General features: G+C 43.5%; 1 protein-coding gene across 4 annotated transcripts in view; it reads right to left on the bottom strand.

Moving 5' to 3' along the window:
• TET3 (tet methylcytosine dioxygenase 3) overlaps positions 1–20,392 on the bottom strand; it is a 98,765-nt gene that overhangs the window by 27,739 nt on the left and 50,634 nt on the right. For all 4 annotated transcript variants that reach the window (XM_079111505.1, XM_079111507.1, XM_079111506.1 and 1 more), the window contains 2 exons: positions 17,327–19,550; positions 285–375 (listed from right to left, as the gene is read on the bottom strand). In XM_079111505.1, coding sequence (XP_078967631.1) covers positions 285–375; positions 17,327–19,550 — 2,315 coding nt within the window. The remainder of the gene's footprint in view (positions 1–284; positions 376–17,326; positions 19,551–20,392) is intronic.

Here is a 20,392-nt window from a genome sequence, read left to right as displayed (position 1 = left end):
ACCAATTTATAGGACTCACAGAGGGAGGAAGAGCATGTTAAACGCCATCACAGGAAAGCAATTCAGCACAATTCAGACTGTGGGAAACAAACTCTGCAGGACATACACCCACATGAACATGTGCCTTCAGTAAACATATTTCAGAAATGAGGGTGCATATGGAGGGTGGAGAGCTCAGTGGTAAAGGGCCCATAGGTTCAATTCCCAGTTTTAAGAAACCCAGTACTAGAAGGCACGTTCTGTCGACACACCCATTTCTTTTAGCACATCTAAGGATCACTCACCGCTCCTCCATGAGTTCCCGGATGGAGGCTACTGTGGGGCCAGATCCCAGGTGAGTGTAATAAGGACCTTCATCTTTCTCCACTATTTGTTCTGTAGAAACACCAAGAATAAGCATCATTTGGAGATATCAATTAGTCAACATCAATTAAGAAAGGCAAGCCATCAAAAGGAAAATTAGTAGGCACATTACAAAACAGGAAACCCCCATGACTTATAAGCATGTGAAAATGTATTCAATTCCTTCAGAAACCAGGAAATCATAATAAAGCATCATTACACACCCACCAAATGGGCAAACATTTAGAAATCTGGTAAAACTAAGTGTCATCGAGACTGTGGTCTAAGCACTTTGGAATTCAGCTCACCAACACCCAGTAAAGCCAGAGTGTTGTACACTGTGACCCAGTAAGTCCCCTTCTATGTACATACTCTAGATCAGGGGTCAGCAAGCTACTCCAGATGGACTACAAAACACACCCAAATTGGGCCAGCATTCAGAGCCATCATTCATAAACAAGTGAAAACGACACAGGTGTCCATCAATAAATGAATGGATAAATTAAATGTGGTATAACCATACAATGGAATATTATTCAGACTTAAAAAGGAATAAAGATCTAGCTGGGCGCAGTGGCTCACAACTGTAACCTCAGCAGCTTGGGAAGCTAAGGAAGGAGGATTCAAAACCACCCCCAACAACTTAGTAAGACCCTGTCTTCAAAACATAAAAAGGGCTGGGGATGTGGTTCAGTGGTTAAACGCCCCTGGGTTCAATCCCCAGTATCAATCAACCAATCAATGTACCATAATTATGTAAGACATTTACATTAGGAAAGCTACATAAAGAATATTCAGAAACTTTCTGTACCATTCTGCAACTCTCCTATAGGTATAAATTATTTCAAAATAGTTTTTTTTTTTCTTTTTTCAAAGTTAAATCAGGCAGTGAGCTCTCATTTGTGATTCTGTCCTATAAAATAATTATGGTTAGATAAAACACATATAAAAGAGTTTTCATAACAACGCTGTTTGCAATAATCAAAACTGGAAACAGCCTGCTATGGGTGGCATGTCTGTGTCCTCCCACAGTCATGTAGAAGAATAACCCAACGTGATGGTATTAGAGGTGGGGCTTTTGAGAGGTAGCGAATGCAGTTCTCAGATTACGATTAGTGCCCTTACAAGAAGAACCTCAGAGAGCGCTTTTCCCTTCTCCACTCAAAAGCTAAATTTCCTTAATATTACCCTTCTCCTTTTTTTTTTTTAATTCCTTTGTATGTGTTTTTTTTTTTTTTTTTAATTCCAGGGGTGTTCTACCACTGAGCTATATCCCCAGTCCCTTTTATTTTGAGAAAGGGTCTCACTAAGTTATCCAGGCTGTCCTTGACTTTGCTATCCCTCCTACCTCAGCCTCTTGAGCTCCTGAGATCACAGGTGTGCATCACTGCACCTGGTTTCCATATTAAGAGCTACTATAGCTAAACAAGGTCAATGCATAAGAGAAAAATGGGGAAAAAAGGATAAAAACGAATCTTGGAGAAAGCAAATGGCTCAAACACACATAAAGCTACAATAAGATAATTTTTTTCCTTTCAGATAGGTCATCATCAAAAAAAAAATAAAACCTGATAACTCACTGTGTTGGCAAGGGTATGCAAAACAAGTATTATAGAATTTAGCAACATTATTAAAGTGATAAATGCACAATCTGATCCAGCAACTTCAAATTATTTATCCAAATAATTTATTTCTAGGAGTTTGGTTATACTTGCATATATATTAAATAAGTGTGCAAGAGTATTTACCGTATTTGTAATGGGAAAATGTCAGAAAGTACCTAAATGTTCATTATTAAGAACTGGTTAAAAATATTATGACATCCATATAATAAAATATTAAGCAGCTAAAATTAGGTGGTTCCATCTCCAAATATGCCGACAAAATGATTTCCAAGGTATTTTAAGTAGAAGGTGATTCAGATTCTCAGTATAACATGAGAATACAATCACATACATATTTGTACACAAACACAAGCATAAAGGTGTATATAGTATTATTAAGAACAGAGTAAGTTTAAATTGACTTTACTTGTATTCTTCATTATTATTTTTTTAATACCAATGCTGTGTGCAACCCAGCCAATGATCTGCTCACAAAGGCTCTTCATTCCTCCCTTTTATCTGAGTTATTACCATGGTCTAACTGGTCTGTCTCCTAAGTCACCACCAGTTATGCTCCCCAAACAGAAATCTGCTCACACAACTTACCACTGACAACTCCACACTAGACAAGAGACCCCCACCACCACCAACTCCAGAGCTCTGTCCTCAGGATCCTGTCACGTGGGCATCTCTACAAACCTGCTGATCTTGCATTCTGCCTTGGCCACCCAGGCTCCTGGTACAGTACCCCTGTGTCTTTAAATGTTTTCTCACTGACAACAGTGCCTTCCTTTATTTCTCCCTTTAGAGAAACTCATCTCCTAAGGCCTAGTTTAAGTGCTGTCTTTTCTGTGATGCCCTACTGGACTTGCTCAGAGCACTTTATACACAAAGCACTATCAGGCACCAGTCACGATCTATTATGTAACTGTTAATGGGGAATAGAAGAACACACACGGATCTTGCAGACAGAGACCTGGGCAACTGTGATGCATTATGTTCCCAACCTCTCTAATCCTCATGCCTTCATGTGTAAAATACATAAAAGGGCTTATTAGCACATTTTTGGCACATAATATGAACTCAATAGGTTGCTATTGTGCAGGCTCTGACAAACGAACTGTGTGACCATGGACAAGTTGCACAACCTTCATAAGCCTTAAAGCAGTTGAAATAATATTTACGCATGATAGAATTATGGAGGATTACATGAGATGTAAGGTACCAGGGCTTTAAATACTACAGGAATGAATGGTTTCAACCAAAGAGTTAAAAACGACCTGCTCCAAATATGCATTTTTTTTGAAACATAAAACAGATTTTACAGAAGTCTGCGAGTGAAGAGTGGAGGAAGGGAAAGGCTGGAAGGGACTGGGGTTTAGGGAAAGATGGTGTGAGGACGTGGGTGTGGGGGTAGTAGTCTGAAGCTCTTTATAGGTGCTAGGAGACCACATGGTATACAGAAAATAGAACTAAAGAACATGCCAGAACTTCTGGGCTCTGTTCCAGTTTTTATTGTCTGGAGAAAATGCAAAGTTATGAATTGACTACAGGGTCTTACACTGGAACTAGAACCTAATATAGCTTATGGTGATCACCTTCTGCCCTACATCAGAAAAACTCAAACCTCACAGGGTTAAGAGCAGAGAAAGGAAATTTTCAAGAAGATGCAAACTAAATCTTGGCAGCTCCAGTCCAGCAGCTGGAACAGAAGAAAAGAGGTTCTAAACCAAGCCAACCTGGAAACCGGCTGGTTGGGTTTCTCTGGGAGGGCCAGTGAAACACACAGGGCAGGCCAGCTCCAAGAGCCAAATAAAACCAAAGCCACTTGTAGCAGTTTACAAGACAGAACAAGGAGAATCAACAGCATGTTTCTTTTCACTGCATCCCTTGCCCTGTGTGTCTGTGTCAGGGGAAGATATGTGAAGGAATCTGACAATGCAGTAGGCCTAGTATGAAACTGGAGTGTATATATTTATAAACACTCTTAACACTACCAATCTCAATTTCATACAGTTTTTGTTTTTATATTCAATATTATATTTGGTACTTAAAGGTTCCTGAGTTAGGAACTAACATAGTAAGGATAAAAGAGGTACAAGTATAAAAATTTAAAAATTAAGTAAAAATCCTGTTCTGTTAAATTTGAAGTATAAATATCACAGTGACAGAAATACCTGAGATAATCTATTTATAAAGAAGAAAGGTTTATTCAGGCTTATGGTTTCAGAAGTTTTAGTCCATGGTTGCTTGGCCCCTGTTGCTCTGGGCCTGAGATGGCACAGTGTATCATGGAGAGTGCATGGCAAGGAGACCTGTTACCTCATGGCAGCCAGGAAGGAGAGAGAGGAAGAAATGGGGCCAGGGTACCAACATCTCCTTGGAAGGTAGGTCCCCATGACCTTTCTTCCACTAGCCCCCAAGGTTCCACCACTTCCCAGAAGTTCTGGGCTCAGCACATGCCTTCAATACGTGTGTCTTTGGGGGTCATTCAAGTTCCTAACTGTAGCAATCACTACAAACTTGGGTTCTAGTCAAAGAGCAAAAAAGCAATGGTACTCTAGTAACTGTGAGCACCCCTAGCTCTCCAATTTTGATTTCTAAATATCATTATCCACCAGAAGGAACAGGTGTCCTCAAAGAAATGATCAAGCAGGGAATGGTGGCACACACCTGTAATCCCAGTGGTTCGGGAGGCTGAAGCAGGAGGATTGCAAGTTCAAAGCCAGCCTCAGCAAAAGTGAGGTGCTAAGCAACTCAGTGAGACCCTGTCTCTATATAAAATACAAAATAGGGTTAGGGATATGGCTTAGTGGTTGAGTGTCCCCAAGATCAATCCTCAGTACCCTCTCCCCTGACAAAAAAAAAGAAATGATCAATTCAAGGTCTAAGGCAGAAGTACAATTCATGTGTGTACTGGTATCAAAATGACTGCCCGACCAACAACTTGCACAAGACATCACTGATTACAAGCCATAGCCTGACTTCAGAAATGTTGAAGATGTTTTTAAAAGGTATACACACATGCACACTCACGAATATTCCAAATGAGGAAACATAATAAGCCACCTTTTATATTCTGATAATTGACAACTAAAAGGAAAATTATGCATTATCCTGGCTTTCTGGTAGAAGTTAACTATGAAGATCAAGCCCTGCCACCTTTTGGTAATAACACGTTATGTAATGTCTACCGTGTTACATTTTTAAGTGCACAACATGGCATTGTTAACTACAGGCCCTATGTTGTACAGCAGATCTCTAGAACTTTCTCATCTTGTGTAACATCACACCCACTGAACGAACTTCCCATTTCTCTCCCCCGCCATACCCTGGCAACCGCCATTCTATTTTCTACTTCTGTAAGTCTATTTTAAATACCTCACATAAGTGGAATCATGAAGTATGTGTTGGTCTATAACAGACTTATTTCACTTAGCATAATGTTTTCCAGATCCATCCATGTTTAGAAAAGTATCACTTCTTAAACATACAAGGAATGATAGAAAATTATAATTTTGCAATCTGTAATGAAAAACTAATTTACTTAAGGAACATGAGGATCTGGATAAGCACATGACTTAAGATTTGGATATGAGGTGTCCCCCCAAAAGTGCCTGTGTTAATACAGGAATGTTCAGAGGTGTGATGATTAAGATTATGAGCTGTATAACCTATTTAGTGGACTAATCCATTTCATGGATAAATAATTTAGAACTACAGTACTGAGTGGTTGCTGTCGGCAGATGGGGCATGGCAGGAGGAAAAGGGTTACTGGAGGTATGCCCCGGTCCTTCCCTTTCTCTTTCTTCTGCTTCCTGGCTACCATGAGCTGGGCAGTTTTCCTCCTGCATGCCCTTCTGCCATGATGTTCTGCTTCACCTTGGCCCCATAGCAATGGAGTTGGCTGACCATGGACGAACCTCTGAAACCACGATCCCCAATAAACTTTTCCTCCTCTAAGTTTTTCTTGTAAGGTATTTTGGTCACAGCAAGGAAAATCTGTGACCAAAATGTGGCAAAGTTTTGCTACATAGATTACTTGTTGGATGCGAAGGGGGAAAAAGTAACTTTGTAATGGCAAAATCTAGCTCTTAACCACCTTAACCTACTGATCAACTGTCATCACTAACAGTGGGACAAGCATAATTCTAGATGTGATGTAATAAAACATAGCATCATCCATTTAAAAAACTTTTCCCACCAATCAAGTACTCAGATCTAACTTCCAGCCCCAGGAAACGCAGAAACAAGAATAAGTTAGGCAACATCACAAATCCAGAAAGGTGATAGGACAATGTAGAGGCCAGCTAGCCCTGTGCTCAATATACTCTGGGTATGGATTTGCCTTCTCTTCCTGCAGTGCTTCTGCCAAACTACCACTCTGGACTTACACAATGCCATGTGTATCTAGCACAGAAGCGCAACTGGGGCTCATGTTACAGATAACGAAAGGTATCAGTGGGCTTGTACTCAGTTATAGTGCCAGAGAGGAGATGACACTTTGCAAAGTTGGGATAATGTTTTGTAAGTTTTGTTTGTTTGGTACTGAGGATTGAGCCCAGAGGAGTTCTATCACTGAGCTACATCCTCATCCCTCTTTATTTTGAGACAGGGTTTTGCTAAATTGTTGAGGCTGGCCTTGAACTTGTAATTCTCCTGCCTCAGGTTCCTTAGTCTCTGGGATTACATGTGTAAACCACTAAGCCTGGAGTAGGACAAGTTCTACATGATATACATGCTTGGAATCGCATATCAGTATGTGGTACTATTTTTCCCATAGAGAAATAAAGTTTATTAACTTTAGTGCTGTTTAATGCTATTAATCTTCAACTGAATAGGTGAATTTATTTACATTTAGTGTTATAACATATTTACTCTTTTGTCATTTTCTGTTTTCCAAGTTTATATGCTCCCTTATTTTCTCTTTCCTATTTCTGCCATAAGTATTGTATTTTCTACCCCCACCCCACCCCCAATTAGCACCTCCTTTGGTGACTTGGAAAATCTACAGTATATTTTTGGTAAAGCTAATGGGAAAGCTAATGTTTTTGGTAAAGCACCTTTGCAATTTCTCCCACCTTCTCCTTTAATTTGCCACCTGCTTTTTCTGGTATCCTCGTGAATGTTTACCCTTCTCTACTGTAAGATACTTAACATAAAAATAAATTTATTTCAAGCAAAGTAAAAACATCTTTTGTTTTAGAAAAATAATCATAGTTAGACTTTTCTTTTTGAAGACTTAATGTTCGCTGCCAGCCCCATTCATACCACAACTTCAACATCCATTATTCATTTTGATGCATCTCCAGAAAACTTGAGTTCTTGCACATTTGGAAATATTTTAATGAAGACTTCACAAATGTGAATGGCAATTTAACTGGGTATAGACTTCTTGGGTCAAACATTTTATGTCAACATTCTACTCTGAGGACTGCAATACAGGACTCGTACCTAGAATAAAGAACCCTTACCAACAGAGAAACAGGCAGGTAGACTCACACAGGAACTCTACAAAAGGCAGTGTATGAAATACTGCTGAGTCTCATTAGTCAACAGGGAAATGTCAAAGCTACAAGGAGATACTACTGTACACTGACTAAAATGGCAGAGAGACTGAATGACAGTATTTGCTGGTGAGGACGTGCAGCAATGCTGGTGGGAGTTTAGATCATTACAAGAAAACTGATGGTACCTAATAAAGCTGAACACACAATTTCAGTCCTAGGGACAAACATGGCAAATAGACATAAGTGTATACATAAATGTACCCAGAGACAGGTACAAGAATGTTTCATATCAGCATGATTTATAATAACCCCAAATTGGGAATAATCCAAAAGGCCATCTATGATCCAGTAGATACACAGTGGAATATTCACAAACAAAAATACTGTGTAACAATAAAAATGAACAACATGTATTGCTACATACAACACAGATCAATCTCACAAACGCACTACTGAATGAAAACCGGAATAAAATAGTATGTAGGAATGATTCCATACATATGAAGTTCAACAACAGAGAAATGATCAGTGTGGTTGGAAGTTAGAAAAGAGTAGTTGCCTTAGGAGAGGGGTCAGGGCTGGGGAGATAGCTCAGCTGGTAGCGTGCTTGCCTTGCAAGCATAAGACCCTGGGTTCAATCCCCAGTGCTGCAAAAAAAAAAAAAAAAAAAAAAAAAGGCACTAGGAGAGGGGTCAGCACACAGTGTGAAGGTCCAGACAGTAAACATTCTAGGCTTTGCAGGGCATGCAGCCTCAGGGGTAATTACTCAGCTTTGCTACTATAGTGCAAAAATAGCTTTATATGATACATAAACTAATGAGCATGGCAATGTTTCAATCAGACTTTATTTATGGACCCTGAAATTTGGATTTCATATAATTTTTATGAGTCATGAAATAGTATGCTTCTTTTGGTTTTCTTTCAACCATTTAAAAATATAAAAACCATTTCTACTCACAGATGTGGGCCAGATTTGTTCTCAGGACACAGTTTGCCAGCCCATGCTGTAGGGGACGAGGTGGTAAGCGACCAGGCAAGGGGATGAGGGGCACTGTGGGGTGCTAGTCATGTTTTGTTCTGGTTACACAAGGGTCTAACTGCTATAAAACTGCACTAAGCTGTATACTTAAGATTTATATACTTCCATATATATATATATATATTTGAATATATTTCAAATAAAAAGAACTTTAAAAAAACTTTTTAAGAGTCAGGAAAAAACCTTGCTTTGAAAAACCAAGTGTATGTCACCAACTTGATGGTTAATTTGTAGACATTTCTTTATCCCTGAAATTAAGTTCATCAGAATCATGATTTGCCTATTTTTGCTCATTTTTCCTGGGATCACTTATGATCATTTCTTTTCATAAAGCTTTTCTTCCTTTCAGAAGTCTTCTGCTGCCTTTGGATGCTCTTATCTTCCATTGGTTTGTTCCAGATACATCACTGGGAACATTTGTTGGTGTTCCCAGTGTTTCCTGTAGAATGCAGCCTCTCTTCTGAGTCCCTCATCTGCACTCGAATTATGTTCATTCCTCTTTCTTCCCTGTCCTGCTCTTTCATACTTGTCCCTCATCCTCACTGATTTGCTTTTCCTGTAGCTTTGGTTCTGCTTTTTGCAGCTTCCAAAGGAGTCTTAAGTGCTTTGGAATGGTGCTGTCCTGAAACTTAATCCATAACTCTTGTCACTTTGTAACTTTAGTAGTATCTCACCTTTCATTTCTGATTTCATAGTGAACATTTCTTCAACTTCTATTAAAGTATAAACCAGTTGAATGATTCTTATATTTTCTAGGGTAAACTTCCATCTTGCACTTATATTAACCTCTTCTCTTTTCCCACAGAATTTGATGGGTACCATACTGGATTTTTGTTCATTAGTCAATCTTTTCATAATGGAAGTCTATTTCTAAGGGCTTCTCATCCTCAACATGACTGACATTGTGCAATGGATAAGTCTTTGTTGTAGGGCTGCCTTGGGTGTGGTAAGAGGTTCAGCAGAATACCCAGCCTCTAATGCCAGCAGTATTCACCTGTTGCAACAACCAAAAATATCCTCAAACATTGTGTTTGAGGCAATTATTAAAAGAAAAAAGAAAAAAAATTGCAAGTCACTGGTCTACTAGACTCATTTATCCAAAAATACAGTGGCAGACTCTTAATTTTGGTTTCCTGGCCACTGCTCAAATTCTTCCCTTAGACATTAAGTTAGATAATTGAATACTGTAGAAGTTTTGACTGTTAGTTCAAAAGCTCAGCAGTCTGAGAGGAACTGGAGGAACTGTGGCTGGGTGTGGACAGCTGCAACTGGGAAATTTCATCTCTGAGCATTCTGTTTGCTGGAGTCAATGCCTCTAAATATGTATGTGTTTGTGTGTTGAGGGTTGGGTTATATACTCAGTCTTAATGAGGACAAATGCTCTGGGATTTTGGCTTATTTCCTCAAAAGGGCATGAGCTGGTCACTCTGATAAGACATCAAGTTAAAATAAAGCCTTATATTTGGCAGGATTTTTGTTTGGTGGTTCAGCAAATACTTTTTATCTGCACAATGGCCTTTGTTTGATGCTGCTGGCCTTCAGCTACAGAGTTGGCTCCTACTACATGGTTTCTCCTTTCTCCAGCCAACTGTCCTCATCCCACACTTAACCCCACCAGAAGCTGGAGTAGAGGGACACAGTCACCTGCTTGCACCCCCAACTTTGCACAGAGCAAGCCTACTAGACAAGTGGTCTCCAATCCATTCTCTAAGATGTAGGGTTCCTCTGAGCCTCCGTGACGGTCTTTCCCAACACTGGGAACTGTATACCTTAGTATCCTTTATTTTAACTTGATCTTATACTGGCAGACAGCTCTTGGAATTCACTGTTTAAGACCATGGCTTTGGCCAAATTTCAGTTGATGAGACTTTCTCCTCTAATTTTGTTTCTTTTGGTTCTTTTCATCAGGTTCTAAGAATGGAGTACTTTGTTATTTTGCTGTTAAGTCCCTGTTCTTCCTTTTAGTCCCCAGTGCAATATTTCTTCCTTCTCCATAAAGGTAAAGTGAGAGAGCAGAGAAATGACTCAACTCTCTTAAAGAAAAATTTACTTTATGTCTTACTTTGAGTAGTGAGACAAAAATTGAGTTTTCTTTCCTAAAATATTCAATAGAAAGCTCTGGGGGACAGTTCAGAAGAGTAAAATTCAATTTTTGAGAAAGTGTTCATCATATGGTTCTAGGTGTTTTTCTTAACCCTACACACTTAATTTTACAATCATTAAAATAGAAAAATATGCTCTGTCCTGCACTATGGTGAGAATGAACTATATCTTTTCTGCTATCAGCAAGAGATTACTAAACATAAGAAATTACTCATGACTACCTAATAGGAAAAGGGATTCTCTGATCTAAATGAAACTTCCACCTTTCCTTCCCTCTCTACTCAGAGACTAGGGCATCCACACTTTTCCCACGGGGACAATCAAGGCCAGAAATGTACATGGGAGAAGAGCTAAGGTACTTCTTTTTTTATGAAACTGGTCCACAGAGACAATAAATGTACAGATGTCTAAATCACAGTAGGGTTTTATTTGTACCTATCTTCTCTTTCCAAACAATCCTTCATAATGCCTCAGATTTCTAACGTAATCAGCTGACTTCAATCTGAACAGATTAAACATACATAGCTAATTAGATTCCACTTCAATGATGGTCAATAACTGACCACTAGCATGATGCCTGCTGACAGTCATAAGCACACAGCGGTGGATGGGTAGATGGTCAGAACCTACCTTGGATCAGGCGTGTTAGATATATTTTCTTAACACTAAAATCTCAGGTCACCCTGCCTATGAGTTCACAGGCAGCATCCTGGGCTAAATGGTAAAAAATATAAACAACTTCATAATAATGGGTACGTTTGCTGACAAAAAGGATTAAAAAATAAGATGATGCCTAAACCTGATACTTTTGTAGAGCTGAAATTTAGAAACAGAATAAGGTTGACCAGGTAACCAAAAAAATATCTCGAATACTTGCCAAATGCTCAACACCAGCACAGATACTTTAAAAATACAACACAGTTTCTGTTCCTAAGGAAACTGGAATTTAACTGCAAAGACTAAAGCACAAAGTGAGACAAAGAAGACAGCATTACAACTTGACTCTTCTTCAGCACTGATGCTGTTACCCGTTCTCAACCCAGAAACCATCTGTCGGTTCTTCAACCTACCTTCTCCATTTCTTCCCACTGCTTGTCTACTTGTCCTTCAAAGTCTCCTGTTTGAGACCCTCTCCTCTAAACTGTGGTCTCCTCCATTCTCAAACTACTTGGTCTACATATTTAGCCTAGTGAAAGGACCAGAACTGAAACTTAAGACTCCCATCACTTTGCTGGAGAACCTCTAATTCACAGATCCAACAAGACTCCACAGGGACACCCCCCACAGAAGTCTCTAAGGCTGGAGGGCCAAACTCGCTCTCCTCCAGTGTTTGCAATCTCAGCAAATAACACCACCATCGTGCAATCGGTCAATCCAGGACTCCAGGAGGAGCCTGTGCCCGCTCCTTCTCTTTTATTTCTACACCCAACTGTTAATGAAGTAGTTAATTATTTTTCTTTTTGTTTCTCCTACCTTTTCCTCCTCCTCCTCACCATCACTCTCTTAGTTAAGGCACCTGTTATTTCTTGCCTGATGACACCTGAGCCTGCAAACTGGTTTCTCTGCCTTTGATATCATTCCTTCTTCCCCAGAAACTCTCTTCTCCAGCTACTCCCAGTTCTTCCTCTAACATACCAGCCACCCCAGAACCACTTGTGTTTCTCTGTGTTCTGTGATCTCCACATCTTCACATGGTTCTTTCACGTCTTTCTTCTCCATAATCTTTACATCTCTTTGCCTGGTATGTGTTACCTTCTTCCTGTTGACCGGTTAAACTTCTATTGGTCCTTTAAAATTCAGACCTCACCTCCTCCAGGATGTTCTCTCTGAAACCCTCCTACCCACCGTCATATTGGTATCCAAATATTCTACCATCTTGAAAAATATTTCATATGAAGTTCCTCTTTACGTCTATATGCAAGGGAGGGGGTAAGTTCTCAAAAATACTACAGAAAGTAGTCTTTAAATGACTGTAAACAGAGAGAACTTTGTGTCCCCCACTCAGGACTGTGGTCCCTATTTAGGTTAACTGGCAGACATATCAATCAGACATGTCCAATGCACAATGCCTCTCCCTTACCTGGACTTGCACCATGTTCCAGGCAAAGGGCATTTGTTTCATGTGGTCACTTATTTAGGACAAGATAATCAACTGGTTAAAAATTCAGCACTTCTAACAGAGAAACGAGATGTATCCCACTTGTTTACAATAAAAATAAATTAAAAAAAAATTCAGCACTTCTAGGATGGCAGCCCCTAAAATCTATGTCTCCTAGCCTCCTGCTTTGGCTAGAAGTTTAGTCTCTGCAGTTTCCTGTCAGCTGCTCCTCAGGGACATCAGGGCAACACTTAAAAACTAACAGACTATTTCCTCATCTATAAAATGATGACTAGATCTCAAAGGATGCTTTTCCCACTAAAAAATCACTTGAACTCATTCTCTGCCCTAGTGGCTCCTCTGAGGAATATCCCTATTACTGAGAATGGATACAATGCACAGAGGCCTGAATATCATCCTACCCCTGACGAGGGTGCTTATAGGATTGCCTGGGGATATGGGGCATCTGAACACATGCTTCAACATAATAGAACCATATCAACTATATCAACACCCTGCATCCCCTGCAATAAGGCAATACAGAGCTTCAACTTAAATATCCTCAAAACTGTAAATTCACATGCCTTTTGGAGAAAGACATTTCCTCTCATATCTTCTAAATTTAGGTTTTTGAAGCTTCAAGGGTGCTTGAATCCTAGTATTTTGATGGATCCTATTCAAACCCTCGGAAACTTACAGTTTCATAAAAGGGTAAAACAATGCTCTTGATGCTCAGGGTTTCAGTTACCTGGTGATGCCCACATTGGCCAAGATTGTATATTTGGCAAGACTTACCAAGACACTTGAATAACAGGTTTCCTTTGCCAAGCTACAGGAACTAGTTTTGCTTTTATAAAATAGTTCCCACAGTCTATCAACAATTGTTTATCATGAGTGCTTAATGGAGCCTCCACATTTCACTGTCACATCCACAGCAAATTCTTCCTTATAGGCACCTGCCATGTGTATCTCTCTGCCTCCCATGTGTGAGGGGATGAGTTTGGGGGATACGAGACAGTCCCCATGTCTCATTAATCCTAGAGTGAGCACTTTTTTCTCTAAACCCTGTCCCGAGCCTGAATTCACAAAGGCAGAGTCCTTCCCACCAGCTGATGAAGCACCCGTGCAGATGCAGGGTCCCAGACCCTCCCCAGAGTCCAGGATGGCTTTCCCTAACAAACTCCCAGTCCCTACAAAAATTGTTTCAGGAAAAAATCCCTTCTTCTGTGCCCTCTTCATCCTGCCACTGTTGGTACACTTAGGGCTTATTTCTCAACTAACCAACTTCGAAGACATGGTTGTCAGGAGTCCCACCACTGGGCTCAAATCTCACTTCTACCTTTCTATGACCTTGAAAAACCATTTAATCCGACTTTTGTTTCTTTGCTGTTAAAAATGGAGCCACCAACAGTCCTCACCTCATACAAATGTTACAAGGATTAAATGAGGTGGTGACTGTAAAGCGCTTGGCACAGTGCCTAGATCAGAGCAAGCGTTTCATAAATACCGGCACTATTGTCCTCAACAGTCACCTAACCTGTCTTCTGCCACAGGGTTACCACCCTCTGCCAACCCATCTTCTGTGCTACTGCTAGGGTATACTTTTAAAAATATCTCTTGATTATAAAATACATATTTTGTCATAGAAAAAAATTCCAGAAAACACGAGGGAAATGTTACCTGCAGTCTGACTATAGCAACAATCACTTGACAAAGTTCTTGTTAGTCTTTTTTTTTTTTTTTTTTTAACTAGATAAGATTACCATTTATATACTTTTTTGGGGGAGGAGGGTTACCAGGAATTGAACCCAGGGGCACTTAACCACTAAGCCACATCCCCAACCCCTTTTTTATACTTTATTTAGAGTGAGGGTCTTGCTAAGTTGCTTAGGGCCTCACTAAATTGCCAAGGCTGGCTATCCTCTTGCCTCAGTCTCCCAAGACGCTGGGATTAAAAGCACGCACCGCTGTGCCCAGCTATATACTATTATTTTTCTGTTTTCACCCAAGCATTTTCAACATTTAACAACACGAGGTAGGTTTGGTTACACTTCTTTGTTTAGAAACAGATGACATACAACCTGGAGCAGGGAGTGAGTGGCAGTGATGGGACTCCGCTCCCCTTGCCTCTTGCCCACTGCTGATGCCCTCCATCTGTCTGCTAAGGCAGTAGCTGCCACTTTTCCTCTGCTGGGGTTCTTGGATGCTGACTGTCTACTGCTTGCATTTTTGCTCAATGGCTTCGAGCTGGAACACATCCCCCCAGGAGCTCCTCAGGTCCCAGGAACACAGGAGAAAGTCAAGGTTTCAGGTCTAGCCCTGCACTAGTGGGCTTCTACCCTGCACCTGTGCTTCCTGCTGCCCCAACTCTGTGCTCATGCATTTCTGTGTCTGGAGAGGCTACCTCCTCACCTCTTATCATCCATGTTCTCTACAGTTTTAAAAAACTCAGCTTGGAAGAAGTTTCCTAAATAAAACATTTATTCTCCTTGATGAGGACCAAACCTGGTCTTCCATATACTCTTATAGCACAGCTACTTCCATGCATGCACGGCTGTGGCAGAGTGCAGGGGCAGACCCTGTGGAATAGGCTGCTGGGTATTTTATCATATATCCTGTCTCCTCAAGCAAGCCACAAAGTCCTTCCTTACTGAGCCACTTCTCTTCGTTTTTATTCATACTGGTTAAGGATACAGGGCTAGATGATCAATAAATGACTGATGCATAAAGGAACAACCAACCTGATTCTTCTTTTACAATGCATGTGTTTTTACTTATTTTTCTTGCTGATTGGACTCGACAGGCATGAGACCAGCTGGTGCTCCTCTAGGCCTCAAGACAACCCAGATGTGGTTTTAAGTGTTTGCACAGATGAGCTAACCCAACCCTCAGCCTGGTGAGTAGGAGCGATTATCATTTTCATTGTACGCTGAGGAAACATACTGAGAGGTTGGGGGAAATACCCAAGCTCTCCCTGCTAGTAAGAACAGGAGTCGAAATTTAAATAAAAAACTAGTTTGACCAAACCTAATACCCATACAATTGAATGCAATAATTAAAATATTAAGAATCAACTATGCCCTAAGCACTAGGTTAGGATGTTTCTGACCTTGGAGGGGGAGAAACACCTAACACAGCACTAAACCCAGGTAGGTGGGACAGATGTGTACAAACACAGAGCAAGCAAGAGGAGGGGGCCCAATTCCTGTCATCAGAACTAGCTTCCCCCAAATACTGGGAGATAAAGTGGCCCTCGAGACCACATCAACACTAGTCATGCCTAAGGGTTAGCAGAATGGGATGGCAGAACATGTCTGTGCATACTCAGCAGGACCATGCACATCTGCTCGCTCCAACAGAAGCCAACATTCTTTGCACCGCAAGAGAATCCTTGTCACTGGCCCCTGGTGTCTAAACAGGAGTCTGGGGTAGCTGGTGTGGAAGGAGAGTCAGCTCCTTCTCATGGGCTATGACACAGCTTCCCAACATATCACACAATTTTGTTGCTATTTATGTATTTTGACAAGTCAAGAGAACAGGACTGCCCTTTCCTAATACCCATTTGTGTACCAAAAAGTCACAGTAATTCCACATGCTTATCTCCAGCGTTAGTGCTTTTCTGTCAACACCTGAAATGCACATGTCTTTGACAGAATGCTCCATCAACAGCAGAGCTCGGAGCCCAGAATGAGCCTGGAGTATACAACCCTACCAGTGGCCACTGCTAAACAGAGGCCCCAAGTCTTGTTTTTATCCCACAAAGCAAGGCCTACAGGTTAACCCCTCAGTGCTCTGACCCACAGCACAGCTGCACGCACTACACTACAGGTACCTCTGTTAAACCCCTAACGCATCCTCTGGCCTCTCAAGTGGTCTCTCAGCCACTTCAGACCCACCCATCCAAACAGAACTCACGAACTCACAAACTCTTAACACCAGCACCACAGTGGAGACCAGAGTTGGCCTCATCACCTCCTCCTCTTAAGAGGTCCTAGGATTCCTTGGTCTGTTCCCTCTGCAGGCCTTTGTCCTTTCTTGCCTAGGCCACAACTCCTTCCTTACAGGAACCCCACCAATCTTTCCTCTTCATAAGCCAGAACAGTTTTTTAAAGCACAAGCTGGCAGGGCATTAGTTGTTTTCGAACCCTTAGGAGTTCACCTAGTCCAACTGCTGACCTTGGTTTCCTGGGCCCTGCTCCATCTGGCCCCTGCCCACCCCTCAAGTCACCTTTTCTCCCTTTTCTTTTTTCTTGCCAGACCAAAAACAGTCCAAACAAGTTCTACCTGCCCATAGCCTAAGCTGCTCCCTCTTCCTAGAAGGTCTTCTTTCCACCTGATGGCCCCGAGGAGCTCGCACAGAAGCCACCTCCCACAGGAAGTCCTCCAGGTGCCTTCAGCTCATCTGTAACACACAGCACCTGTCCCACCCCTACTAACATGGCATACACCTCACAGCATCATAATTGGTTTTATCTTTTTAATTCACCTGTGAGCTCACTTCTGTGTTCCCAGGACTCAACGCGATGCCTGGCACACGTTGAGTGTTTGCCAAATGAAAAGACAGATCCTAGAGATTCAAATCCACCAGGCCACGGCCCTTTGCCCTTCTCTGACACCTGAATGGACTTACCGACACAATCGCAGGTAGGGAACTCAGCCTGGGCCCTCTTGGCAGGTGTGTCCAGCAGACTCTTGGTGGGTGTGTCCAGGTACTTAAGAGGTGACTCCAAGAAGCCACTGAGGGTGGGTGTGAGTGGGTTCTCAGCCTTGGTTGGTGTGGCCTCCTGGCCTCCCTCCTCAGAATGGAAGCAGGTGGTTGAGAGCACAGTCACAGCCCCTGAAGACTCAATCTTGATTTGCTTGGGGGAGCGGGTAGCAAAAGGGCTCTCAGGGGCTGGGAGGCATGCTGGCTGGTTCTCAGGGTCCTGAATGGGCACAGAAGGGGGGCCGGGAAGCCCAAAGCTATCCCCAAATTCAGCCTCAAACTGCCGGATAAGCTCTTCCAGCTTGTCATCGGCAGGGGGAAGGGGGCCAGTGGAGCCTGGCTGCAGGGTTGCCATAGGGCTAGGGGACCTCATTTCCTGAGTAGGGGGCAGCAGGCTGTCCCCGGAGGGACTAGGTGCAAATAGCGCAAGAGAAGGTTCTGGGGGCAAGGGAACAGCAGAGCCCTCTGAGGCAGGGAGAGTGGTTGGGAGAGGAGCAGGGAGAGGAGCAGGGAGAGGGAGAGAGGCAGAGACAGGGGCAGGGAGAGAAATAGAGGCAGGGGAAGGGGCAGGGGCAGGTGGATGTGCCTGCACTTCCTCAGAGGCTGGGGACTTCAGCCCTTCCAGGACAATCTGCCGAAGAGGCAGGAAGAGGGGCTGGGCTTCCCGTAACCTGGACTTCTTGATCTGAATGGGCTTTCGGACACTGGGCTTAATTCCCGGGGTAGCTTTATCTGCTCCCACAAGACCTCCAGCTGGTGTGGGGGGCTTCTTCTTCTTCTCCTTGGGTGGTTTGTCGGGAGGCCGTGGGGCAGGTGAGCTTGGTGGGGCCCACCAGCCAGGAGTAGGAGGCTCTGAGGGAGGGGGGAAGGAGGCATCGTGGGCCTGTTCTAGAAAGAGACTGCGCTTATGGTGGAGGTGCTGCTGTAGGGCAGTCTGGGCCTTCTGGTGGGTGCTGGGTTCTGAGGATGGTGGGGGAGCCTCCCTCTGGAGAACAGGTGATGGGGATGGGGCTGGGGAGGAAGAGGGTGCCTCAACCTTGACCTTGGGCTTGGTGGGTAGGGCCTCAGGTCGCTTGAATACTGACTGGATGTAATCACTGGCACTGCCCAACAACTGTTCCAGTTCAGCCATGGGGTCAGGGCTTGGACGGGGCACAGGCCAGGAGTTCCGGGGCGTGGCTGGTGGGGTGTCAGTGCCCCAGGCTTCAGGAAACTCAGTTCTAGGAGTTGTTGAAGGGAAGGCAGGGCTATCGGGAGCAAAAGATGGATGCTCCTCGGGGGAAACCACAGGCCATGAGGGGGCCCGGAGGTAGGACTGGGGAGACCTGAAAGGGGCTGGAGGGGACAAGGCCTCAGGGAGAGGGCAAGAAGCCTGGGAGGTGGAGTGAGAAGGTTGGGGGAGGGCGGAGGAGAGTTGTGTGAGGGCCTCGATGGCGATGGCGGTCTGCAGACTGATGTTTTTTTCCTTGGCGATGCTCAGGGCACTCTGGGACAGGGGCAGGCCCTCCAGGGGAGGTATTTGGGGGACCTCAGAGCTAAGGAGTGGCCTGGTGCTTGGGGCTGGGAGGCTAGCCTCACCAGGAGGCAGAGTCCCTGGGAGCCTGGGCCGCTCCTGCCCTCCTTCCATGACCACAGACTTGATCTTCCCCTCCAGCCACTCGAGGTAGTCAGGGCACTCTGGGCCATCGCAGTTGCAGTTGGGTGGTTTCATGCCATGCCGTGCTAGGGCCAGGGCAGTCTGCAGCGTATCAAGGTCTTCACTGCCAGCAGAGCAGCCCTCAGACCCTGGCCGGGGGGCCCTGCTATTATTCCCAGCCTCGCGACTCATCTCACGGTTGAAGGTTTCATAGAGCCGGGTGCTAAGGGCCCCATAAGAGGACACAGCTTCGGCCACAGCCGAAAAGGCCACCAGATCGTGGGCATCTTCCAGGCGAGCAGTGTGAGCTGGGCCTGGGGCAGCGTCCCAGTCGGGCTTCTGGTCTACCCGCCAAGGACCCGCAGTCCCCAGCAGACTGGGTCCAGGGGGCTCTCTAGCACCATTGACCGGCGCCCCTGAGGTACTTAGCTGCCGTGAGTCCCCATGGTACACTGGCCCTGAGTCCATCTGACCTGGAACAGGTCCATCAACTGGGCTGAGCTCTGAGCCTGTCTGGAGAGAGAGGGGAAAGCAAAAAAGGAAAAAGATGAACCACACTATTTGAAAGGCATCACACTCTTCACACAACTCCAAACCCTGCTTTTCTTAAAAATACTTGTAAGATACTTCCTGATACTTCACGAGCCTCTGTCTTCCCATGTTTCTGTTCCTTAGCTAGCTTCACAAGCAGCAATAGAAAGATTTTTCCCCCAAATGCTGAGGATTAAACCCAGGGGTGCTTTATCACTGGAACATATCCCCAGACTTTTCATTTTTGAGACAGGGCCTCACTGTCGCATGAGGCCAAACTCAAACTTAGAATCCTCCTGCCTCAGCCTACTAAGTGGGTGAGATCACAGGCATGCACCACCACACCCTGCAAAAAAGGAGGTCCTAACAGAGTCCTCAGTGTTGGCTCAGGCTCTGTGAGAGCCTCGGATGAATCACACTGACAGGCTCCCCGAAACCAAGGGCACCAAGAAAAAGTCTAACTCACAATCACCAAAGTCATACCAGGACCATGTTTATTTTATTTTATTTTATTTTTTATTTTATTTTATTTCCAAGAGGTAAAGAAAGCTAGCCAAGCCCAGCACACTAACTGTGTACTCTAAGTGGAAAGCATGTACATGTGGGGGTCAGGGGGGAAAAGCACTTTCACAAACTCAGCCTGGACTAGCAGTCAGCCATAGCTTCTTCGCAGAAAGGAATCCATGGTTCTTTCTCTCTCTCCTCTACTGACCTCACTTAAGCCTAGGTTGAGCTGTCAGACAGCTAGCGACAGACCACATTCCCACACATAGCCCCAGGCTGGAGGGAAACACTGATGATCCTACACAGTGTGTGTTTAGTCG

Source organism: Sciurus vulgaris (genome assembly GCF_902686455.1).
Source record: "Sciurus vulgaris genome assembly, chromosome: 14".
Classification (NCBI taxonomy): Eukaryota; Metazoa; Chordata; class Mammalia; order Rodentia; family Sciuridae; genus Sciurus; species Sciurus vulgaris.
Note: the sequence above shows the minus strand (reverse complement) of the source record. Positions and strands in the feature narration are given on the sequence as shown.